Source organism: Sphaeramia orbicularis, chromosome 24 (assembly GCF_902148855.1).
Source record: "Sphaeramia orbicularis chromosome 24, fSphaOr1.1, whole genome shotgun sequence".
Taxonomy (NCBI): Eukaryota; Metazoa; Chordata; class Actinopteri; order Kurtiformes; family Apogonidae; genus Sphaeramia; species Sphaeramia orbicularis.
The window spans coordinates 4,036,876-4,063,925 of NC_043979.1; the positions used below are offsets into that span (position 1 = coordinate 4,036,876).

General features: G+C 41.5%; 1 protein-coding gene across 1 annotated transcript in view; it reads right to left on the bottom strand.

Moving 5' to 3' along the window:
• Positions 1-27,050, bottom strand: part of rev3l (REV3 like, DNA directed polymerase zeta catalytic subunit) — a 116,603-nt gene that overhangs the window by 13,788 nt on the left and 75,765 nt on the right. The window contains exons 13-26 of the mRNA XM_030128126.1: positions 22,704-26,553; positions 21,066-21,943; positions 19,977-20,062; positions 19,705-19,830; positions 17,480-17,672; positions 17,182-17,293; positions 15,510-15,625; positions 13,419-13,537; positions 10,740-10,858; positions 10,489-10,630; positions 6,938-7,182; positions 6,195-6,303; positions 4,110-4,316; positions 2,358-2,467 (exon numbers count right to left, since the gene is read on the bottom strand). Of these exons, the coding sequence (XP_029983986.1) occupies positions 2,358-2,467; positions 4,110-4,316; positions 6,195-6,303; positions 6,938-7,182; positions 10,489-10,630; positions 10,740-10,858; positions 13,419-13,537; positions 15,510-15,625; positions 17,182-17,293; positions 17,480-17,672; positions 19,705-19,830; positions 19,977-20,062; positions 21,066-21,943; positions 22,704-26,553 (6,412 nt within the window). The remainder of the gene's footprint in view (positions 1-2,357; positions 2,468-4,109; positions 4,317-6,194; positions 6,304-6,937; positions 7,183-10,488; positions 10,631-10,739; positions 10,859-13,418; positions 13,538-15,509; positions 15,626-17,181; positions 17,294-17,479; positions 17,673-19,704; positions 19,831-19,976; positions 20,063-21,065; positions 21,944-22,703; positions 26,554-27,050) is intronic.

The window sequence follows — 27,050 nt, forward strand, 5'->3', positions numbered from 1 at the left end:
ACAACTAGAATCATGAACAAAACAAAAACAGATGTTGATGGATGTTACAACAAGAGAAGAAGAGGAGTTTTAACGGAAACGCAGCGCTGAATGTGTGGACACACCAGGAAACCTAATCATTTTAGAATTTAGTACAGGATAGAGGGGTAATGTATAAATAATAATGAATAAATCTGAAAATCAACACCTTAACCTACTGAGACCCAGGAAACATCAGCAAAGTACAAGCTTTTTTTTGTTGTTTATTAAATCAGTGCCTATTATTGGAAACATCATGATGCAACAGTTTTTTCAGACGCAGTTTTTAAAATTTTTATGGAATGTCCTTTTTGGTGGACAGTTTTCTTTTCTCTTTTTTTTGTATAAAGTTGTGAAACTCTTGTCCACAAATGTGGACAGAAAACCCATAGCTGGGTCTTAGGAGGATATTTATGTTTGTCGCCATGTTTATGGAATGACTTCTTGTGTCATCTTGCGATAATAAATAAACAAATCATCGCTTTTGTGATTTAATGGAAAAAATGATATTACACACTTCTGCTTTTTCGATATTTAGTAAATATGGGTAAAGTTTTGCGCAGATGTCCTACGGAAAAGTAACTCTAGTTAGACCAAACTGAGAGCAGAGCAGTGAGTTGGATTTCAGTGTAATTATCCTGGACTCGTAGCCGTCCGTCTGAACTGTACTTGTTCTCATCACTGCCAAACAACAGGATATTGATTTTGCTGTAGAGTAGGTCATGAGCACACGAGGTCAGCCGTCCATCATCACACCCTGGGTTATTCTGTGAGTGTGAGCGGGTCAGCCAACGCCTCTGAAGCACACACGCATGCACACACACACACACACACACACACACAAACACACGCACACCCGCACGCACACGGGCTGGAACGACTAAACAGGCGATCAAATACTGAACCAGCAACGAAAGAAAAGATAAATGTGGACTTGAAGGGTTCATTTCTATTTCAGATGGTTATCAAACAACACGTCTATTTATGTTCTGGTTAAAATGATTTTGTTGGATGAAAAGTGTGTGAAAGAGGAAATCTACTTCCTGTCGTGGAATCAGTGCAGAAACCAACGTCTGCAAACACCAACGCAGAGAGTGAACCAGCGCCATCAGACAGCAAACAGCTCCTGTCTGTGTATCTGTCTGTGTGTCCGTACCTGTCTGTGTCTCCGTACCCGTCTGTATCTCCGTACCTGTCTGTATCTCCGTACCTGTCTGTGTGTCCGTACCCGTCTGTGTCTCCGTACCTGTCTGTGTCTCCGTACCCGTATGTGTGTCTGTACCCGTCTGTGTCTCCGTACCCGTATGTGTGTCCGTACCTCTCTGTGTCTCCGTACCTGTCTGTGTCTCTGTACCTGTCTGTGTGTCTGTACCCGTCTGTGTGTCTGTACCCGTCTGTGTCTCCGTACCCGTCTGTGTCTCCGTACCTGTCTGTGTCTCCGTACCTGTCTGTATCTCCGTACCTGTCTGTGTCTCTGTACCTGTCTGTGTCTCTGTACCTGTCTGTATCTCCGTACCTGTCTGTGTCTCTGTACCTGTCTGTGTCTCTGTACCTGTCTGTGTCTCCGTACCTGTCTGTGTGTCCGTACCCGTCCGTATCTCCGTACCTGTCTGTGTGTCTGTACCCGTCTGTGTCTCCGTACCCGTCTGTGTCTCCCGTCTGTGTCTCCGTACCTGTCTGTGTCTCCGTACCTGTCTGCGTCTCTGTACCTGTCTGTATCTCCGTACCTGTCTGTGTGTCTGTACCCGTCTGTGTCTCCGTACCTGTCTGTGTCTCTGTACCCGTCTGTATCTCCGTACCTGTCTGTGTCTCCGTACCCGTCTGTGTCTCCGTACCTGTCTGTGTCTCTGTACCTGTCTGTGTCTCTGTACCCGTCTGTATCTCCGTACCTGTCTGTGTCTCCGTACCCGTCTGTGTGTCTGTACCTGTCTGTGTCTCCGTACCTGTCTGTATCTCCGTACCTGTCTGTGTCTCCGTACCCGTCTGTGTGTCTGTACCTGTCTGTGTCTCTGTACCCGTCTGTATCTCCGTACCTGTCTGTATCTCCGTACCTGTCTGTATCTCCGTACCTGTCTGTGTCTCCGTACCCGTCTGTGTGTCTGTACCTGTCTGTGTCTCTGTACCCGTCTGTATCTCCGTACCTGTCTGTGTCTCCGTACCCGTCTGTGTCTCCGTACCTGTCTGTGTCTCCGTACCTGTCTGTGTCTCCGTACCCGTCTGTGTCTCCGTACCTGTCTGTGTCTCTGTACCCGTCTGTATCTCCGTACCTGTCTGTGTCTCCGTACCCGTCTGTGTGTCTGTACCCGTCTGTGTCTCCGTACCCGTCTGTGTCTCCGTACCTGTCTGTGTCTCCGTAAACAACGCGTGCTCCCCACTTCTTGGTGTCGTTGACCATCTTGATGGCTCTCTCCAGTGTCTCTCTGGCTTTGTGGACGATGCTGTCTCCAACCTGCACGTATAATTAGGAGACATCAACAACTACAGATGCAAGTTTCTCCAACAGGGTTCAAACACCATCTCTAAATCCAAAAGAAGATACCCCATATGTACCCCATACCCCATATACTATATATATATATATATATGGCTGGGTCTAAATACTTAAAAACAGCACAGACCATGTCACGTATCAAAGGTTGTCATTGCGTTTAACCTGAACCATGATCTCTTCCTAAACCTCACAAAGTAGTTTTGGTGCCCAAAAGAAAAAAAGAAAAAACAAACTGCAACTGGAACCGGAAAAAGGGCAATACGTCATATGTTGGATTTGCGTCTCAAAGTCCTGAAACAGATCAGTGGTGCATTCAAACACAGCCCATTTTTACAATGCATGCAAATAGAGGAATAATGTAAAAAATAATAAAAGAAATCATAGGTGGAAATGGAACTATATCAGCACATGTAGCCCCATTCAAGAAAATAGGTTTATGTTTATTCTAACGCAGTGTTTTTCAACCTTGGGGCTGCCTGGAATTCAAATGAGGTGGCCAGAAATTTCTCGTAATTGATTTTATTTTATTTTTTAAATTACTAACCAAAATAATTTTGTGATGTTTCAATATATATTTTATGTTTATGCATTTGGCAGATTTTATTATAATTAAAACACCACACACTTTTCTTAATAAAAGTCCAGTTCAAATAAAATGCAGGGTATAATATCTTGGGCATATCTTAATTGACCCAATCATGTGCCCGCATGTGTTACTACGCTTCAACCTGCCCGGACCATGGTTATTATCGTTAACGAAAACTAACGAAATGATGAAAACTAGAATTGTAAAAACATTTTCGTTAACTGAAATGAATATAAACTATAATTAAAAGAAAAAAATGATAACTAACTGAAACTGTATTGTGTGTTTACAAAACTAACTAAAACATACAAAAATTCTGGATAAAATTCCCTTCGTTTTCGTCTTTGTCAATGTCGGATTGATATAAAATCGATTTATTTCCCTCAAGCAATTTTAGCTGGTGGCACCAAATGATATTTAACGGTCCGTCACTTCTTGTCACTTAGTCGTCTTCTCATCCCCACTCTACCTGGAAACATGTAGACTGAAGTTGGGAGAAAGCAGCAGAGTCCTGTCTGGGATTTATTTGAATTCGATGGTGAAGAAGAGAAAAGATATAAAGAAACTAAAACTAAGCATTTAGAAAATAACGAAAACTAATAAAAACTAGCAAACCTGCTCTAAAAACTAATTTAAAATAACTGAATTAGAGAAAAAAAAGTCAAAACTCAATAAAACTAAACTACAATGAAAAATCCAAAACTATTAGAACCTTGGTCCGGACATAGTCACAGTCAGAAAATCAGACCAAACAGAGAATGGATAGATTTCTTCGCCTACCTGGTCCCGCTAAGACGTCTCCAAGAGAAAAATGTCTCAGTTTTAAATGTCTGGAGTCGCCAGAAATTTGTGATGTTAAAATGGGGTCATGAGCCAAAAAAGGTTGTGAACCACTGCTCTAATGTCTCTTTGTTCACAGTCAGTTTTACCGTGATAATAATTCAAATGTGACCTTGGAGCATAAACCTCCACATATCGCACTAGAACAAGGGAGTCCTCATGTTCGTGCTTTACCTCCACACTGGGCATCCGTCCGGAGTAGTTGGCCGCCGTGTAGCCAAACGTGACATTGGCGATGAGTTTGAGGCCGAGCTGTCGGGCGTCCAGCAGCCTCATCAGGGCTTTGTCCTGCTTGTAGGCCTTCATCGACTGCTTCACCATGATCCGAGTGTTGAGGATTTCTTCCAACATGTTGGGCAGGACGCCTTTACGCACCGACGACTGGACACACAACATACACAGCAGCTGATAAAGAGCAGTCTAAGAAAGCAGACCCATCGGCTGAGATTGAAAACTCATTTGCATTCAGAGAAGCCGCTCTGACATTAATAATGTTCTGCTGGAGTTCTGACCTGCTATCAGTCTGTCCCTCCTCTGTGCACCTTAGAAGTAGGTGAAGTCGTTCCAGGAACTACATTCTACTTTTTTTATTCAGAAAAACAAAATGTCCAGATCACTCAGAGCAGGGCGGTCAAACCCACTTTAGTTCTGGTTCTACATTCAAACCAGTATGATCTGAAGTGGATCAGACCAGAAAAATAATAACAGTGGAAAACAAGCTAAATTACTTCTGAAAATGTCTACAAAGTTTCATTAAAAATGTGGATAACATGAACAACCTGAAGTGTCTCAAGAAATATGTACGATATTACGCCACAGTTTATCATTTACACATGTGCATTATAACTTACAGATCACAGTGGATCTACAAATACACAAAATATTTAATAATAGAAAGAATATTGTAAAAATTTCACTTATTTCTCAGGTTATTTCAGGTTATTCACATTTTTTACAGATACAGATCCATAAAAACACGCACCACACGATTTCAGAACAGTTTTTACCCCACAGCCATAGCTACACTGAACAATGAACTCAACCACTAAAGTACAGACATTTTTAATTGCACTATTTTGTACACTGCACTGCACACATTAGCACTGACCTGATGTGTGTGTGATGTATTGCTGTGTGATACAGGAGGTGGTGGATGTGTGACTGAATGAATGAATGGATGTTGATATGTGAGTGATGCATATTTTGTTCTTATTATACATTTTAATAGTTATTATCACTATTTATTACTATTACTATTTATGAGTCCGTATCCTAATAGTGCACCTAAAATTTCATTGTACAATCTGTATAATGACAATAAAGTATCTTATCTTATTTTTTGTAAAAGGATAGTTTGTAAATATAAAAAAATATAATAATAAAATAAAAATAATAATAAAAAAAAAAACATTTAAATCTGGAGTAGTCATTATTTATAGCTTATTGTGATAGTATTTTACTGGTCTGAAAACCATACTGGGTTGAATGTAGAACCTGAATTAAAATGACTGTACACTGTTAATATCTTCAGTGTAATTTTTGCATTTAACAGATTCATCCCATGGGCCAGACTGGACCCTTTGATGGGCCGGTTTTGGCCCCTGGGCCGTATGTTTGACACCTGTGACTCAGGGGATAAACCACATGAAATGAATGTGCTCTTCGGTGGGGGACTCAAAAACAGTCTGAGGCAAACAGTTAAAAAGTAAAAAAAAAAAAAAAAGTTGATGAAGTCAAGAGGGTTATTCAATGATGAAGTTTTCACGACAGACATGTAGAACTAGTGGTGGATCACAGCCCACGCATGGCACCGCAGACACAGCCTTCAGGGGTTTGAGTCCTTGGCTTTTCACTCACTGTCAGAGTGAATGTTTGTGTGACTGGATTTGGGCTTTTTAGACCATTTGTTATGTTTATTATCTTTGTCATTTTTGATTGTGTGCACTTTGGTTAACTGCTGATGTTTTTAAAAGCAAGTCAGAAATACATGTGGGTTTTGGAAACTGTAAAAACCAGTATGTGTTTTTTAGATGAAACCAACAGTTTCTACTCTGTTTTTGCTCAAAGCTGCAGGTTTGGATTAACTTCACATCTTGCCAGAGTCCAGCTGTGCAGTACCAAACCCAGCCCAGCCCATACCAGGGTTGTGTGCAGCAGTGACAGACTGAATGAATGAAAGGATGCAGAGTGTGACAGAAGCCGAGTGGGTTTTTCAGGACAGAGCTGTGGGTGTGGTCACAGGGTGGTGGGAGGTCGTACCTTGACGAAGGCAATGCCGTTGGGAGACACAGTGATGTCGTTGCGGAGCTGGTAGAGGAGCTCCGGGGGGACTCGGAGGGAGGTGCAGCCGAACTTAAACTCATCAGGCCTGAAATGGAGACAAACGAGCGTGAGGGCGTCTGTTTGGATTTCACTACATCCACTAAGAGCTGGGTTTGGACACAATTATCACAGCTTCAGCACAGCCATTCAACAATGTCTTCAAATCCCAGTTGATTCTACTGACTGATGTTACATATAAAACTGAAATTAACATTCAACTACATGAAGAGCTTTTGATGAAACAGTCAAAAAGAAGGTGCTGCCACTGAGGCAGACTAACTGATGTACAAACTGAGGGACTGACATGGCTGGGAGACTTCCCCTGCTCTTCCCATTAATTTGGCACTTTCTACTTGGCTGAGAATGAAGAGCGTGAATCCTGTGAATCTCTGCCAGCACATTTTTTTTTTCTTTTACCTTGGAGGAGCAGATATACGCATGTTTGAAAGAGCTGTTCACAGCTCCTGCTGTTGCTATGCAACTAAAGCAATCCAGCAGAAAAGAAGTGAAATACATCCCAACTTCCAGCGCTCGCTGCTCTGAGCTGTGGACAACGTGCACGGCGCTCAGCGTGTCTGTTCCATTAAAAATAATGAGCGCTGGAAGCCGGCTCCCTGGCAGACCTGCAGCCTAAGCAGTTTGGAGCACAGGTGGAGCTGTGTGGGCCTGTCAGGGCTTACGTTCCCAGGCTGTCCACGTGGCCTAGGCAGGTGGAGTAGCAGTAGTTGTACGCGATGACGATGGAGGGGTAGAGCGACTGGAAGTCCAGGACCACCACGGAGTTGCTGTAAAAGCGGGACTCGGGCTCCATGACCAGAGGGAGGCACTGCGGCGCTCTCTGCTGGGCTCGCTGCTGGATGCTGGGCGTCACCGGGATGTAGTTCAGAGGTTTGGCCACGCGGAGCATCATGGATTCAACACGGTACTGTAGGAACACAATGACCACGACAATGACAAACCCAACCTCTAATGTGACGACAGATGAACAGATAACACCACGTACACTTATTACAGCTACTACACACTGTAAAGAGGAACGTGTTTGTGTTATGTGAGGAAAAATGACTTTGTGTGAAGGATGGTGAGTAACAGAGGTCAAACCCACCAAACCTGGACATGACTGGACAACATCATTTGTCGAGAACTCAATTATTCACAGGATTTCAGGCTATATACAAACATCATTCGTCACAGCTTAAATGAAACCATTTTTGGTAAAGTTTGATAAAGAGTCTGTTTAATAAGTGTAGGTAATGAACAACTTATACAGACACGGTCATTAATAAAGGTCCCTGAGTTTAGTGTATTTGTTTCACTACAGCATCACAAACACATATTGTTAAGGTGGAGAATACTTCATTATAAATATATTAACTGTTCAAGTAAAGTTTGCTTTTTGCAGCATGGATAATAAGATAAAAACTGTTCTATTAAGGTTAATAAATGCAGTATTAAATGGACCACATACTTAAGTCTGTGTAGTGATAAATTAACAGAGCCACTAGCACTGCAGTCTGTGGACAACCCACTCATCCTAAAGGAGTCATCCATGTTATATTATGTATTTATTAACATTTAGACCATCCCCCTGGCTGGAATGAGCCCTACACACTGTCAATGATGATAAAATGTAAATAAAGATGACATATAACTATAAAAAAATTTTTGTGGTGAAGCTCAAAAGCCCATAATACAAACCTAAAAGGTGCTTATTATCTATAAACTTCTGTCTCTTTAAAGCACCTTTTTATAAACAATTCTCCCTCTGATTACTATTACAGTAACTGTACTTGGATGAGAAATAGTTTCTTTGATGAAATATCAAAATTCTCCATCCAACACCCCAAATTACTCAGTTAACCATCAGGAACAATAAAGACAAATGAAAATACATATAATAACAACAACACTATTTTTTGAAGTATTTATCCACTCATAGCTGCAGCTGCCCCAGTGACGTTCTGGTCTACTTTTATCTGGAGTGTGTGTTCCTCTAAGCTGGATATTCCCTCTTCCTGTGGCTCTGGTTTCCCTAACGCCTCGGGGAACTCTCAGGCTCTTGATCTGCTAAATGCTCCACTATTAATCTGTCATGTGTCTGACATTAGGTCTGGGGTAACTAGGGTACAGCTGCCGCAGAATCCCACAGTAAAGAAGCCCTGAGAATAAAGCTGTGAGTACAGGTGCAGGAGGAGGAGGAAAACACTGAGCTGAAAGATGCTGCAGAGCTACGAGCTGAGGAAGTGCAGAGTCAGGGCCGTTCTCTGCAGAGCACGTCCAGGCAGTCATCAGATCCACCTTTAATACAACTAGATTTATCAAAGACACCTGGAACAGCCTTTAGATCATACTTTCATATCATTTATAGAGTGGAGTGGAACTGTTAGAGAGCTTTAAGCCAATACCAGAGGAACACCAAGCACACTGTTTAGAATAAGGACGTCTTACTCTGAGTCAAAATGAAGCATTTTCTGACTGAGTCATTGAGCCCGTTTACATTCACACTAATAGTCTGTTGATTGATTTCTGAAGTTATCGGATTATTCAAGTGATCATGTAAACAGCAGTGATCTGATTATGAGAAATCAGATTAACACACCTGGATTTCTCCCCAATACTCCGATGTCTTCATGCATGTATACAGGTTAATGTAATTTATTTTGTTCTTTTACATCTGTGCACGTGTAAAAACAATTAAATGGTAGAAAATGGAAACAAACATGAGCAGAAGACAATAACAGGAAGGCTGATTCGGTCATCACTCCAATAATGGACTGGAGATTCTAAACCAGGGTTTTTCTATTATTGTATTTCTGAAGTGCATGTAAACATGTCAGATCTGATTATTACAATTATCTGATTAACAGTTATCTGATTGTTATGGTCATGTTTATGGTCAGGCTCATTGAATACATTTCTATGCACAAAATATTCAAATTTTTGCTCTTATTCCGAAAAGACAAACTTCCTCATTAGGTGTTTACATGACTAAGGAAAAGGAATATTCCATTAACACACCTGCTTATATACAACCATGAATACCCCACTTCTGGAAAAGTTCAGCTTTTCTATATCTACTCAAATGCATAAACCATTTGATACCCTTTGTCTTAACATTTAACAGTAGATGTGTTTCCTTTTCTGACTAGAAATGTCGACTTTATGTCACAACCTGCAGTCAACCAAATGCACTATACACATACGCGTCAAAAGAATCCTCATAAAACCAGAATAATATCAGCATATGCTCTGTTCTGTTATTTGGAAAAGGCCTAATTCAGAATAACTAAACAGAATGTAATGTTTACACGACATCTGTTATATTCACAATAGTGTCATACGTAAAGTATTAGTGTTCATGTAAACACAGCCGTCATAGTCTATTTTTCTGGTTTTATGAGGATCCTTTGAACGTACTGTACATTTCAGCACATTTGGAATATGAGTGTCATTTGTTGGTTTCATCACAGGATTCAACATTCGGTCCCTGTTCTCAGTCTGTACTGAAGAAAATCTGCATTATGACAGAGGAACGTTTCTGATATGCACAATTATCCCATCATTAGCCCTGTTTGAAAGACTGAAAGCAACAAACGGAAGCAGCTCCATAGGATTTTTATCTTTTGGGAGTTTCTATCTTTTATCTTGGACAAAACCTGGCATATTTTTCAGCTGTAAATGTACTCAGTGTTGTCTAATGCTACCTTCACGTGCTGTCAGGAAGATGATCCTTTCCAGTTGTGAATTTGAAAATGCAAGTGCATTGTGTTCAAATGCTTTTGTTGTCATAGTGAAATAAAAAAAAATGACTGATACACAATTTATCTTGGCCTGCTACTTGGGTAAAACAGGTTTGGACAAGTTAATTCATCTCACACAGCATTTTTTTTGCTTGTTTTTTGGGGGGAAATTGTGTATGCCATAAATGTGTAAAATCCTCAGCTAACAGCAGCAGAACTTTAATAAAAGCATTGTCTTTTTAGCTGAAAAGGTCAAAGGTTATTTTCATCTTGTGGATCAAAATTTTATCCCAGTTCTCCAGTGGAAAATATGACGTGATGGGGCATTCATGTCCAATTTCTGAGATTTTAACTAGTATTTACCACAATTCCCAGAACACGTGAAGACAGGAGAAGTGCTGAGGTGCAGTGACAGTGGACAGAGTGGACAGAGTGGACAGAGTGGACAGAGTGGATAGAGTGGATAGAGTGGACACAGTGGGTGCTGGTACCTGTGAGCCTCGGGTCAGAACGTGGTAGAACTGGATCCCGAAGACCCGGGCCAGCTCGCTGGTTCTGCCGATGATGTCATGCTGCTGCAGGAGCTGCATGGACCCGCACACCCGGCTCACGTAGTGGTCCACCATCTTCCACCTGACAGGAAACAGCGGCCACATCAGGTTTGTATCTGCAGTAGTGTGTGTGTGTGTGTGTGTGTGTGTGTGTGTGTGTGTGTGTTTGTGGGGGGGGGGTTGGAACAGACCTGTAGACGTCGGTGTTGTGGTCGAACCAGTCAGACAGTGTGCGAGGGCTGTACAGGGGGAAGCGCTGGTGGAGCACATGGAACGCCACATTCTCAAAGCTGTAGTTGTTCAGCGCCGCCTGGAAAACAGTTTACATCCAAATTTTAAACATAACGTACTGCACACTTCTAATCCCCCTCAGCCAAATACAGTGTAAGATTCTGTTGACTGTTACTGCCCCATAATGTAGATTACATTGTCTTTGTATAAAACTTATTACATACATATTTATATTTGAAAGTACTCAGATACTATAACTGCACAAAGCCATTTGACCTTGAAAAAATACATCAAGGTCACCTAATTTCATTATTTTTCTGCTCCATGACAAGATGCATCCACAGTATAAATTTGGTGCCGATATATCAATGCATTCTTCAGAAAATGCGATTATGTCGTTGAATGGACAGACAGACGGACAGATGACAAAACGATTACAATACAAGAAGTTGGCCAAGGGTTAAAAATCAGACGCTTTAAGAAATAAAACAAACATTCACTTGTTCAGTAAGATTAGAGGAGACATGAGAGCATGTTTGCAAACCTGCAGAATGTTCACATAAAAATATAAAATTGGGTCGTGTTGCTGGATTTCACAATGACAGTTGAACAGTTGATGATTTTGCACAGACATATAATGGAACAGGCAGAGAATCACCGTTACCATGGTAATTTACCTTCACCCCTCCCTGATCATCAAGCCTCCTTTCATTATATACTGTCGTCTCTTTGCTCCATGAAGTTGTCATTTATAAACTTCTTTTTTACTGCATGAGAATATATACATTTGGTGTGAGACACATGATCTTCAGGTGCTGTTGGAAAAATGATAATTTCCACTAGTGAATGTGAAATCACTAGTGTGCTGTGTTGCAGTGCGTTAGTTTGTCGTAGTGAAATGAAAAATGGTTGACACACAGTTTATCGTGACCACCCATCTGGGTAAAACAGTTTTGGATGAGTTCATTCATCTGCTACAGCATTTTTTTGTACTTTTTTTTTTTTTTTGCAAATTGTGTATGTTATTAATGTGCAAAATCATCAGCTAACAGCAGCAGAACATTATTAAAAGCATTGCTTATCATTCACCATGAATCCCTCTCTGCCCTGCTCTCCACCATGTTGAAAACTTCAAAGGTTATTTTCATCTCGGAGGATTGTGGAGCAACATTTTCCCCCAGTTCTCCAGTGGAAAATATGACGTGAGGGGGCGTTCTCGTCCAGTTTTCAAGTTTGTAACTAGTATTTACCATAATTCCCATGTGAAGGCAGGATTAGCTACCTCCAACAGGAAGCTGATTTGAACCAGACTGAAACAGATTTACACAACTAGCACAATTTAGACGATAATCTGATGTCAAATCTGTCTGAGAAAATAAGGTTTACATTTTTTAATAGATTTTTTTTTTTTAAGATTACTGGACTTATTTTGTTTTTTTGCATATTTTATGTGTTTGGGGAGCTGCTCAGCTCACTGTACAAGTGTTGGACTCTGACTTGAATAAACAAATAACCATCAAACATCCGAATATTAACATGAAGCGTGTATTGAGTTTATCTGATTACGTTGGGTTCATTTCTCTGTAGCAGCTCCTGTAGTTTCAGAGGCTGATGGGTTTTCCTGGCTCTGCTGTGTGTTGTATTCACTGATGACAGGTGAATAACACAGCACTGATGCTTGTGCAAATGTTGTTGGTGTGTAACACAAAATGTGTGGTTAGTTTTCGTTGTGACACTTGTAATGTTCAAAATTAATCCCAAATTAATTTACATCCTTACAAAGTAAATTAATAAGTGACAAGTACAACTGAGCCTCTGCTCCACAGTATTTTCAGTCACAGTATGACTATGAAAAAGTGTCTGTCTATATCATTAATGGGAGACACTTTACACAATATGGGACCATTAATACACTTTAGTTTGACACTTTTCCTGACTTTCCTAATAATCCCAAATAAATTCCTAATAAATTATCACTACAACTGGACTTTAACTACTTAATTCCTCTGAATAATTTCAACACTATCACTTGGCAAACTATATGTGCAGAGGCCTTTGTGATGAAATCAGCTCTCTCAGCTCCAGACCAAATGTCAGACCTGACAAAGTGTTTGTGCTTTTAAGTTGTGTTTGTGAAATTTTTCCAAACTTTCTGAATTTTTGATAAACGTCTTCAAATCCCATGAATCAGTGTTAACTCAACCTCAATATGGGAAAAAGACACTGAAAACTAGAAAACTTGAAAACATCATTCTCCCATTTCCATTGGATTCAAAAACACAGAATGAGTCCAACGTATGGCTATTACTGACAGCCTTTGACCAAGAAGATTCTGTGTGTTCTTTAAACAGCATCGTTGGTCAGAAAACACAACTCTACTCACAGCCAGTAGCTACAGTACACAACGGCAGATGGTTATCATGCAAATACAACACTGGAGTTGAAGTTCATTCAGTTTGACCTGTATTATGTTTTAAGTATTTAATAAGTCTGAAATTCAAGTGGAGTGAATGTTACAGTGAAGACCATAAATGGATCGGGGGAATCCTGGCTGACAGACTGGAGGACTGAGACAAAGTAGGTCAGGAGATGAGAGTGTGGAGGGGAGTGGGGGGGGGGGGTCATGTTGGGACACGTACCTCAGTCTTCATGACCCTCCACAGGTTGAGGATGATGCGTCCCACCACGTGGATCTCTGTCATGGTGTCGGCTCCGTATTCGTCCCTGTCTGCGGTGAAGCGATTCTCTTTGGAGTCGCCTGAGGACACGCACCGAGACAAAAGAGACAAGACAGACAGCCAATTAGAGACGAGCAGGGGAGCCACCAGAGGAACACACACACACACACGCAGGGACAACACACACACACAGGGACACACAGACACACATTCAAATAGACACAAAGGCAGATGCCGTGTTTGCACATCCCAGACATTTCTACCTGTGTGAGACTCATCAACACATTCTTTCTCTTGACCTGGATTTAATGGGTTTTCACAGAATATAACAGGGTTTAGCCAAAGACAAACACTTGGCAAAGCATGGACGCACACACACATACACACAAACACATACACACACACAAGGTCTCAGTGGGACATAAATGGACAACGTGGGACTTTCTTTCAGCAAGGACATTTCAGGCTTGGCAAAAGAAAACTGTTAAATAACTCAATACATGAAATATTTGAAAGTGCGCCTTGTTTTAATCTGTCGCCTCGCTGTCTCACAGAGTCTGTGTCACAATCATGTGTTCTACATCGTCACCTGCTCAAGTCTTCTTTGCATTTGACTGGAAAAAAATCTCGGAGGGACGGAATTCCTGGTATTACAATATATCATTATATTATTATTCCTATTAATATCATCATCATCATCCTCATCATCATCATCATACTCTATGGGCAGGCAGAGGTAAAATAATGTCCTGGTAGATCAATGTCTGAAATAACCTGTAAAGAAAAAAAAAAGATGTTCTCAAAATCTGTTGAAATCTGTCCTCCACTTGATGTAAACCTGACTTCAACCTGTTTCTCTCCAAATTCTACATGTGGGACATTGTCTCAACATGTGGAACAAAGGTGGAATGATGGATAGCCTCCATTCAAGCCGCTGCCACACTGTAAATCTCAGACTTCGGATTCACCCAGAGGACCTCCTTTCACTAAATCCTGCACATGCGCAACATGTGGCTTCAGCTTCAGTTCTAATGTGGCCGTCTTCACATGTCACTGCTTCTTTACACATACACACTGCTTTAAAGCTCTGATAGATTATCACATATTATGTCACATTTAGCAAATGACTGGATGTACAGCAACAGTAAAATGATTGTGAGGTCTGAGTATATCATCTTGCTTCAGTAACTTAGTGTTTAATAATAAAAGAGGGAAATCCAGTGGATTTAACCTGAAGGCTCTACTTTTTAAACAGCTTCATCTGCTTCTTTGAAATCCTTCAGACTAACAGTTATAATCACTTCAGTGGAGACGTCTGTAAAAGACAAACCACTATTTATACAGGGGTTGGACAAAATAATGGAAACACCTTAAAAAATCAACAAAATATAATTTAATATGGTGTAGGTCCGCCTTTTGCGGCAATTACAGCCTCAATTCTCCGAGGTTTTGATTCATACAACTTGTGAATTGTTTCCAAAGGAATTTTTAGCCATTCTTCAGTTAGAATACCCTCCAACTCTTTTAGAGACGATGGCGGTGGAAATCGACGTCTTACTTGAATCTCTAAAACTGACCATAAATGCTCAATAATGTTGAGGTCTGGGGACTGTGCCGGCCATACGAGATGCTCAACTTCATTAGAATGTTCCTCATGCCATTCTTTAACAATTCTAGCAGTATGGATTTGGGCATTATCATCTTGAGGTGAAGGTGTTTCCATTATTTTGTCCAACCCCTGTAGATCTCTTAAGACCTTGTCCATATTAATACGGATATTTTCCTAAAAAGATATCTTATTTTTTGTCAAGAATAAATAGCAACAACATTCTAAATATAGCAAACACATAATTTTTTTTAAGCAAACCTTTCTTTCGGTGGTGAATAGATTACAAATCTCATATGGTTGATCACCAAATGGTTCATCATTATCAGCCCGTTTCAGCTCCATTCTGACTTTGTAGTGATTCTCAGAACCACGCAGTAGGTGTATTTACAGGGGAAAATCCCACTTTAAGGTCGGACATCAGCCGTGGTGAGTGGAAGGCCTACCTGGCACTCGTGACAGCTGTTGGCACAGGTCCAGTCCGAGCGCCTCGGCCCGTTGAAGGAGGTAACCCCAGGATCGCATCTGCACCTCGTACCCGAACAGGATGTCTGGGTCAAACCTGTCACAACACATTCTGTTCAGAGTGTTGCTCCACCACTACAGCTGCTTATTCTGTAGCAAAGCTGCACTAACTCACCCCACTCAGAGCATCAGACATTATTATTATTTACAGGCAAAATGTAACAACTTTACCATAGATTTTTAAGGGTGATAATATAATTTCTATGACCATTCACCATGTTTTCAATACAACACCACAAGGGGAACTTAAGCTACATTCACACTGCACGTCTTAATGCTTGCTGAAATGGGTTGTTCACGTTATAATTTAAAGGTAACTGCCATCAGAGTCATGTGTGAACATTCTCCAGCCCTGAAGTGACCTGCATGTACAGGACGTAAAAACAGATGAAATGTGACATGACCGCTCAGACTGGCATCACATTGCAAAACATCAGATATCCAATTTAGTACCACTTATGAAAGCTGCCTGGAACTGATATGAAAAATAAATAAATAAATAAATGAATAAATCAGAATCAGCTATGGGTCATATATGGACAAAAAAGTCAGATCTGGGCCACTTTTGCCTGCAGTGTGAATGTAGCCTTTAATAGAAACCTTTTTCACTCTTAAATTATTGGTCAATTTTACATTCACTTCAAATACTCAAAAATGAAGAAAAAAATATATTGTTTTAGTCACGTAACAGCAAAAAGTCACCCCTAAACACAACCCCCCACAAACCCAAAGAAAAGCCTGACATTGACTTCTTAAAAAAACAAACAAACATTGTCCTCAGCATCCAAGGGTGCATTCACACCAGCGCTGTTTAACTGTTTAACTATCTGTTTAACTCTAGTTCATCTGCCCAGAAAGTCCTGATCGTTTGGGCAACGGAACCAAAGTGAAACAAATGCAGAAAGAGGACTACAACACAAGGCATTGTGGGTAAACACAAGTGGCAGAAATGGAAGTTGTCCTGCATGAACCTAGAGATGAGTGAAGTTTCTTGTTCATCGTTTGTCTTGTCTTCATTCTTGATGCAGCGCCGCCACAGGTGAGGAGGAGTATATGTTATTCAAAATGTTGGGTTTGTTTGACAAAGTGCAGTGAAAGCAAACTCTGATTGGTTACCCCAATTGGGCCTAGTCTACCAGGCATTTAGGTGTAAAAACTATCTACATCAGACTGTTTCACTCTTTTATTTTGTGAATTTGACAACAGACAAAATCCAGCAGTGGAAAGAGGAAAATTATTCAAGTGTTAGCTTTAAATTTAGATTTTTGTCAAGTTTTGCATGAAAATCATCAAAATGAGGGAAAACGCTGCAATTAATTTTGCTGCTATAAAAATAACAGTAACATCCTTTAGTTCACTGAAATGAATATATATAGTCTGAAATATTCAGGATAATAATGTGTAGTTCAGATTATTCTCAGATCTGTACAACTGATCTCAGAATTGCTTAAAAAGTTAGAATCTTAAAACTTAAATTTCCCACATCTTTTTTTCATGTCTGTAAAATGAGATATAAAAATGTTTTCCCTTGGGAACCCTGTCAGTTCATTTTACATTTTCATTTAACAGTAAGATGTGCTTGTGCTGCTGTACCTTCTCATGATGGTAACCAGTTCCTGAAACAGCGTCCTCTCATCAGCTGCATATGTCACCTGCAGCCCAGAGACGCCTGACCTGACCAGCAGGGGCGCTGTTCTCCTCTGACCTGAAGGGGGACATCAATTATAACAGGACACACATCACAAACTGTGCCTTTTCATGTCCATGTCAAAAAAGAGAGAAAATAAACCTGATCAGGCCTACACATTCAAGATGATGGCACACAACAAAAAGTGGCCCACATCGATAATTTCAGTATTTTTTTAGTTCGTTGGTCAGAGTAAGCTTTCACCTTGATCTCGACTTTGATGGTCTTTGTCCACTACGATGGCGCCGGTCAGCTGGGTTCCATCTACACCGGGCAGAGGAGCATCAGAACTGAGGCAGTAGAATAAGGCACATACAGGGTCAAACTCGGGGTCAGGTTCGAGGTCACGTCGAGTTCGTGCGTGGAGCTCCATGCCCATTAGTGTTAGATACTGCACCTGAAGTCAAAACACAAAACAAGTCAGACAAAAGAAACCACGACCATTAAACATTGTTATCCTTCCATAATAAATGACTATATTTGAATGATCTGCTGACTGAAGCTGATTTTACTGTTGCATTCCATCCAAGTCTGTCTGGATAAGAGTAGCCCTTAAATACCAGGACTATAAAGTGTAAATCCTAACAGACTGTGGGATGTTCCTTGGAGGATGGGATTCAACAATGAAATTCAGCCACGTAAATACGAGTCTGCATTCCAAGAGATGCTCATGTATGTCAGCTCGCCATGTGTGCCCGTGCTGCTCCAAGACCAAGTCCTGCCAAAGCCTTGTTCAGTGTTTTCACAAATTATCTCTTCCTCTTTTTCCCCAACATTAAAAAAAACAGGTGGAGATAGATTATCACTGGGCTGCACAGTTTGTCACCGTAAATGAAAAACTATCAGTGACATGAAAAAGGTTTCCAGGACGTTCCATTAGTGTTTAAGGCACAAAAGCTCTGAGCAGGACGGGATCAAATCATTCATTCCAGGTCATTCACAGAACCTCTTTCCTAATATTTCAGGGCAGTTAGCTCTGGTACTGATCTGATCTACCTGCCAAACTTTGTTGTATTCAACTGTTTGACTGCCATCAAATTAAAAATGAGCTAACATTCGCTGATGGCAGTGGATGATGGTTATCAGTCATCGCACTAAAGGTTTCCTGTCAGTATGACATGACAGCTCAGTGTTGGTGTCTGACAGCAGCTGCTCTCCATTCAGTTCAGTTTCAGTAGTGTTAAGTCCACTTCAATGTCCTATTAAGGAGGCCTTTGTCCTGTATCTTACCCAAGTCTCCAGTGGACCATGCTGTGTACTGAACTGTGTGCGTGTCTGATGAGAAGTCAGTGTGGAACTGTCAGGCTGATATGATGTTGATGATTGATGTGAATGGTGACTTTGGCCTGTTAGCGGTTAAGACACTGCCAGCAATTAGTTCACTAGCAGTTAAAAAACAAGAAAATAAACAAACTGACAACAGCTCGTAGCCAAACTGGTGCTTTAAACATTAGTAGTTGTCCAATATTTAAGGATAAGAGCATTCTACTTTCTTTGAGCACCCGTAATCCTTCTCATGTTTGTTTAGATGGTTCATCTTTTGTTCTTGTGTTCAAGTGAAACAAGTGTCACATAACTCTTCACGTTACTCCAACATACAGTTAACCTTTTCCCATGTTAGTGCTTGGCTTTATCTTAAGCTCAGGAGAAACATAAATTGACACAAAGTGTTGGGTTTCATGAGCAGACCACTGCATGATCTCTTTTTCTACTGGTTTCTGATGTCTTCATAGTTGATATATTTTTTTAAATCCTATCTTTAGTTGTCAAAGTACACTCAGGAAATTGTCTGGTTTCAGTCAAGAACCACATTTTTTGATTCCAAACCAATTTATTTTTTGCTAAAATTCTCAAACATTATGCATAATTTTCTTCATCTTCTTTCCTAGAAGTGTGGCTGGCTATGTGTACATGTTGTTAATATCATTATCATTATTATTATCCATTTACTTACTTATTTACTTTATTTATATTACTTCTTTTTTTCTCTCTTTCCTTTTCTTTCTTTCAGTGAGCATTATTGATACCTATTTTTCTTTTCAAAAAAAAAAAAAAAGGAGAGAGCAGTGAACTTTATACCAGTGATGGCCTGTATAATATCTTATGAGACTATTCTGAATACAAATTTGAATTAAAGAAAACAATAAAAATTCTAAAACAGTTCAGAACTGTGTGCACAAACCAAAACAGTAACCATTCCATGTTGGGTCTTGTCTTATCTTATCCTCAATAATGAAGACATAAAATTGCACTGAAATACTCTTAAAAACAGGATGTTGTTTGTGTATGGGACTGACTTAATGTGTTGTAAAATCATTATCTGCCCCTCACCATGAAGAAAAGCTTGGCTTGATACATTAAACTAGGATAAACAAACATTTTTATGAGTATCGGTGTTTAGCAGATGTAGGAGCAAAGTTAAAGCTCACCTCATGCAGAGCTTTGGCATCCTGCAGGTTCTGCATGCTGACTTTAAAACCATACGAGTTGGCTATGCTGGGACCTTCAATTTGCGAGTTCTCTTTCTTTGGCACGTTCAAGGCAGCAAACTGGTTCTGCACAAAGGGAACATGAAAAAACATAAAAGTCACACAACTCAGACTCCAACCGGTGTCCGTGCACTGGCTGCACACGTCCCCTTAATGGGCCGATTACTCTCTGATGTTGACAGCAGTTAGAAAAAGGAGGGCTGAGGGCTGACCTTCATCTGTGTGTTCAGTAATACTCTTCTCAGAGGCTCTGCTTGGCTTCTCCTCCTCTGCTGGATTCTCTGAGAAATGGGATCCTCTGCAGCAGACATGGAGATTTAAAGAACAAAGACCAGTGAATAAGAAATCTAGGAGGAAGGAGTGAAGGAACTAGGCTGCATTGTGTTAGCCCATCCTACACATGGCTGTAATAAACAGAACAGAAGAAGGAAGGATGTCTGTTGCTGTTCTAATTTAAAATGGCTGCGATGGTTTTCATTGATAAGACTGAAGAATGTTATATCCTCATCAGATCATGCGTATCTGATGCCATGACCACGTGACAGTCATGTTTTTACACTTTATGGCAGGGGTGTCAAACTCATTTTAGTTCAGAAGCCATATAGCCTATAAACAGCCAATAAATAATGACAATTCCAAATTTTATCTTTGTTTTAGTGCAAAAAAAAATTATGAGAATGCTTACATTTATAAAGTATCCTCTGGAAAAAAGAGAATAACCTAAACAACCTGAAATTTTAACAATATTATGCCTCAACTTATCATTCATACATGTGAATTACAACTTACAGATCACAGTGGATCTACACATACACCAAACATTTAGTAACAGACAGAATATTGTTCAAATGTTGGAGATTAGAGTTGAGTTAAAATGAGTTTGACACCGTTCCCTGTTTATATCTTCAGTGTAATTTTCGCACTTTTAAAACTTCATCCCGCTGGCCAGATTGGAACCTGTGGTGGGCCGGTTTCAGCCCATGAGCCATACGTATGACACTCCTGCTTTATGGGAACGTCTGGGAAGACGCTGGGGAAACAGCAGATCAATCATGCAAGTTAAATGTTTGCTGCACCACTGCTTATTGAGAAAAGGTGTTCCCACCTTCCATTAAGCACAATAACAGTTTTAATCAAAGCAAAGACCAATTTGATGAAAAAAGATTATGGGTGTTTTTTTGGTTTGTTTGTTTTGGAGGTAATAATTCAAATTCCACATAAAATATGTCAGTGTGGAGACTGTGTATTAATTCTTCCATGGCCTATGTTCACACAGCAGAAAGGATGTGCTTTTTTCTTACCGTTGGTTATGGGTGTGCTGCACACAGGCTCTAGATCCTCTTCACTTCTCTGTCGTCTCCTTAAGAAAGGTGTGCTGTGAAGAAGGTGTGGGCTGGTCCTGCCGTCCTCTGTGTTACTGAATTTAAGTGGAGATGGACTAAGTCTGTCCAGGGCGTTCGGAGGCCTGGGTGACAGTGTTTCTGCTGAGTTTTGACTTTGCATGTCGGACCCTGAGGGGTTGGGTTGACATGACTGCTGCCATGGAGGCAGCTCTGCAGATTCTGGAGAGCTGGTTTTATCATCATCATTGTCATCATCATCTACACCACCTTTTTCCTCATCCTCCTTCTTCAGATCCACACTTTCTTGGTCTGAAACCGGGCTGATGTCTGTGGATTTACACCCGGCACCTTCATTCCTCAGAGGAGAAATGATTAAGGACAGGTTGCGTTTCTTTCTCCTTTGCGTTCTCTGATTGGACAGCCTGCCTGACAGCTCCACCCTCATTGCTGGAGTTGCTGGTTGCTCTGCTCCATCTGGGCACTTATTGACATCCACTCTCCCTTTCTCCTGCAGCCCTGTTTCTCTGCGACCTTTCTGTAAACTCTCATACTGTTTCCTGGCTTCCAGCCAGAGCTGCACTCGCTCTCGGTTAGGTGGGTTTTTGCAGGGCAGAAGCGTAACCTTCTTGTCACTGGTTGAAGACGAGTCATCCTCAGCCTGCTCTGGCTCAGCTGCCAGGCAATGGGAAGACGAGGTAATAGTGCTGGGGGGGTGTGTCATAGCTGAGAAGGCAGTCTTCCAGAAGTGGAGACCTTCCAAAGACATGTCTCCGCTGAACTCTGTCAGCTCTTTGGCCAGTCTGGTACCCACAGTTAACTTACGGCCACCAACCTCCCTGTAGAACGCAAAAGGATGTCATTAAGTCACCTTCTGCAGGAAAGAAATAACTTCAATTGATCTGATATTTAAGTGTAAAGAAATGCTTGCGCCAAATACTAACAAAACCCACTAAATTCCTTATTTCAAACCTTGTGACCAATATAAGAGACAACAAAACGGACAAAAATGAACAAAATGGAATAACACAAGGATCATAAGCAAATTACACCAAAAATTGATAATAAATGCAACAAAATGAACAAAATACATGACAAAATAAAGAATATAAAGAAAATGTTCATTTTGATGCTTGTGCTGTTCATCTTACTCATGGTTCTTTACTTTGTCATATGCATTTTGTTGTTTTTATGTACAAAAAGTACAACTCAAATACTGTCTGAAATTATAAAGATGGTAAAGATGAGTTTGATATTCATAAATATTCTATGGGATTTGAGTGGTGACTTTCCAAGTTAAAAAAATCACAAGTTTACAAGAAAAAAATTTAAATTGTAAAGTAATACATTTGTGAGCACCATAACTGTACATTCAATGATGCATCTGCTATCCTTATTAAATCTAAAAACCTACTCAAATTTCATAATAAATGTGGTGACTTGGAATAGGATGAAAAATTGCTTAAATAATAAGGAAATAAGGAATAAGCAAATTTAGTTTTTGTTTTGTTTCAAATAACTAACTGTAACCATTACTATTAAGTTAGATTATAATGAATGATGTATAATATATTTGTTAAACTCATCTGATTTACTCACATTGGCTTCCCGGGGGCATCTGATGGGTCGCTGCAGAAGGGCTCCTGGAACGTAGCCTCTGACATGTCAAAATCCAGCAGATTGCTGAGGATCTCGTCTCTGCTCGGAGGGGACATGAGGGGTTTGAGAATGTGAGCTCCGCCTCCTGTTCCACGCAGCAGCTGACTCGTCCTCACCTGCGATAGTGAGCTGATGGAGCGGGGGGAACTGCTGGGCGTGGTGGACGTCAGCCCGTCGATGCCCTCAGGAAGCTCATTTGTTGGTGAGCTGTCGTGATCAACGAAGGACACGGACGTCAAAGGCATTGGCAGGACAGGGTCCAGGGCTGAAAAAAGGAGCTCTTTTCTCTCACAGTGAAAGTCTTGAAAGTGGCTGAGGGTGTGGGCTTTACCTAACGGGAAATCCCACTCTCTGCTCTTGATCTTCTCAGAGTCCAAAGATGTGAGGTGATTTGAAAGAGGTTCTCCATTCTCTGGTCTATCAAACACCTCAGGGCTCCCAGGTCTTGACCTATGCCAGTCTGAACTTCTCTGAAGCTCCTCTCCTGAGCTAAACAGCCTGTCGAGTTTCTTATCTAAACCCAGGGCCTGAGCTGAGACGGCATCCTGCGACACATCACTCAGGAACTTTACAGGTAAGTTTTTATCAGTAACGACAAATTGACTGCCGCTGTACGGACTGGAAAAGTCTGTCTGATCAATGGCATTTATATCGAAGGTGTAATTGTGTGGGAGCTCTGGTGACAAGCTGTCCTCTATGAAGTTGCAGTTGTCCATTCCAGGGTCAGACAGGAACATGGGACAGTCATCTGACAAGCTGCCCTCCTGCTTCACTGATAGGTTTGGCTGAGTACTGCTAGTCTTGCTTTTCCTGTTTCTGGGCTTCTTATCCTTAGGAATGGTGGATTTTGGAGTCCTGGGTTTTCGAGGAGTGGTAGAGGGAGTTCTTTTGGATTTAGCTGATTTAGTTGCGGGGTCTAGAAGTGCTGCAGCCTGAACTACAGCTGTGGATTGACTGTCTGCTCCAACCACCTGTAGAGGAAGGGCTTGTCCCTGCTGCCTCTTCTGGAGAAGCTTCTTAAGGACTGCTAATCCAGAAGGGGTCTCAGACAAAGCGGGGAGAGCTCCATTCTTAGGGCCTGAGTGTGAGTCTACTAGTTGGACTGCTTTACTGGAACTATTTTCCAGGACAGGTCTACCAGCCAGAGGGGGTGATGGGGTTGTGCACTCTTTAGGAGAAGCCTCCATCTTCACAACAGTAGTCTGGCATCCTTGCTGCTTCAGCTGAGCTGGTTGTGAAAAGCTTTGGTTGACCTCCATGATCGAGGTCTCATAGTCCTCAACCTTTGGTTCTATAGATTGACCGATGGACTTTGAGGCTGCCTGAGATGCAGTCTGTGAACCAGCCTGGCTGTTACTATCTGTGCTTAAAGGCTGCTGAAATGGAGGAACTTCTTGAGAGGAACTGTTAGAAGAAGGCAGCTCATCTTCAAGGAAAAGGACCTGGGAGTTTTCATTTAATTCTTGGCTCTTGGGTTCTCCTTTCTTCTTTTTACGGGACCTTCTAGGTCTTGGGGTTACTTTAGGAGTCTTTTCCATTTCTTCAGCTGTTTCTGTAGGCTTCTTTCTTTGCCGTGATGCAGCACTGCTATTTTGTTTTGGTTTCTCCTTCTTGGACTCATCTTCCTGTGGAGGTTTCATAACAGACCTCCTTTCTTTTCGTTTAACATCTGTGGATTTCTTAGATTTGGCAGTTTGAGACTTACTTTTTGCTCCTTTGGTTGAGGACACCATGACGGAAGCAAGACATGGATCTTGTAGTGGGTTTATCAGGTGGTCTGAAGTACTAGTGTCCATTAAAGGATCACTTGGTGACCAACAACGTGGGGGTGTTGAGTCTGTAGGGCTTGACGATCTATCAGACAGATAGCCCAGTTCTACCATGACATCAGTGTATTCAGTCTCATGGTCATCTGCTAGCTCACAGTAACATGGCCGAGGGGGCGGTAGAGAGGGTAGAATTAGACCTCTCTGACAACCTTTAGTCCTTCTGACTTTTTCACCCTGTTTGACTCGTGATTTGGACAGGTTCTTCACCGTTTTCTTATTTGCAGAGCTGACCTTTCCCTTTCGTTTGGGGTGTTTCTTTGCTTTTGGTTCAGTGATAGGAAACCTGACAGCGGTGGACTCTGGAACCTTAGGCCAAAAATCCTTCAGAGGTGCCAGTTTGCTGTAGTGCTCCAACTTGCCTGGTGTGAGCGTCACACACTGCTCCTCCGGTTTCACTTTGGACATCTTCACCAGCATGTTCTTCTGTCCTTTGAACCTGTTGATGATAATGTACTTGATGATGATGGGCGGCTCCTTCTTGCGGCGCTTCTGCCATTTTGGTTCGTCCCCACTGGAGACGGTACTGTCCTTCTGCCGTTCTTTGACTGAGGTGGAGTTTTTAGAACGAGCAGTACCTGAGTGTTCTCCATCTTCACCGTCGTAGACCATCTTACGCTTGGCCCTCAGGGTATACTTACTACCAGGCAATGCTGATGCTTTTGTACAGGTGACATTACCAGGCAGATTTTGCACCAGGTTCGTTGTTTCTTCTACTGTGTTTTTAGTGGCTTCAGAGCAACTGGAAACACCGGTGGAGCTAGGTGGAAGGGGTTCTGGAAGGGGTTCTGGAAGGGGTTCTGTCTGGTTATTTGGGGAACTCTTCTTATCTTGCTTCTCTTCTGCGACTGGCTCTGGCTCTGTAGAAGGACAGTCTTCACTTGGCTTAGCCTGTTTTTCCTGACTATCATCTGAAGGTGGCGTTTCTGTTTCTGAGTTAACTGGAGAAGCAGGTTTGATCAATGTGGGGCCAGTGCAAACCTGGCTATCAGAGGTAGAGCTTTCAACTGTTTGTGTTTTATTTCGCTGTGATACAGCTGACAATCTTTTTTTACTCAACTTTAGCCTAGAGCGGCGAGGTTGTGCCAGTTCTACCTTACTGCAGGAATCAGAGATCTTTTTGCTTCCAGCTTTCTTCCGAGTGAGGCAGTTGGAGAGGATGACACTAGGAAAGAACTTATAGTGCGCCTCCTGCTGGGCACCAATGGTCCTTTCAGTCTTGTTCTCCTGATAGTCCTCGTACCTGATTTTGAGTTCACCGACGTCCCCCTCTTCACTGTCCTGGCTCATTTCCTCCTCCTGAGAATCGAGAAAGTCGTCCTCCTCCATGGGTGACTGGGCTGAAATGTTCCTCAGGATGGGGCTTTTACTGTCCTTCTGGCTCAGTTCCAGATCTCCTTTAGCTGAACAGTTTCTCAACTCTGAGTAACACAGAGAGAAGGTCCTGTGGTTCTGAAGAATAGACAGACGGTTTGTTTCTACATTCTTTACGCTGCCGTACTTCTTCCTGGTTTTGGTGACTTTTCCGTTACCGAATGGGAAACTTTCTAGATCAGTCTTGTCCAAAGTTATGGCGTTTTTCTTGTCATAGGTGTACAATGGTCGTATGTCCTCTTTGTCAACACAAATAGGGGACATCTCAGCATGATTAACTATTTTGCAGGGAATTGGGTGTTTGACTGGTGGGATGTAGGGGATTTCTTTATTGACCTTGAACCCTGTTGAACATTCACTACTGCTGTCCTGGCTGTTTTTTAACTGAAAGTGCTTATCAAGTGGTTGTTCTTTGTCCAGCACATGACCGGGTCTGTGCTCAGGGCGTTTACACTCCAGAAGGATCTCAGCTGAGGAAGGGGCCTCCAGGTGGGCAGTCTCCCTGGGGAAGGCGTTCCTTTTCACCAGCATCTTCTCTGTGACTATGAGAGAGGACTGGGTCATGGAGCCGCTGTCTGTTAAAGATGAATCTATGGATACAAGAGAAGACCCTCAATAACAGGTAACAAGAAACAGGTTTCTCATTTCCAAAAGGGAGTGAATGCAATTGTACAGGAATAGGAAGAGTAAATCTTTGCCGTGATATTTCAAACTAAAAATGTTTCTTTTTCTCAAATCTTCTAAAGTAGGTTATTCCTCGTCAGCTACAGTCTTTTTGTGGTCTTTTAATGCCATTTAATGCTGGAAAAAGTTTAGAAAGTGCAAAATGAAATGTTCAAAGCACACCGGTTGGAAAAGTCCCCATTACAGTGGCTGGTATTAATGATATTGTGAGTGTTTTCCAAGGTTTTTATGAGCTGTAGCTCACCTCAGCTGTCATTAAGAAGAGCAGTATTATTATCAAGTGAAATATTTCTATAATTGGTGTTTCCTCTGCTTATTAGAGGTGACACCAACTCCTCTAAACGTCCAAACTGCTCCAGGAACAGATGGGAGACATTATCGTCACAGTTTTTTATATTTTCTC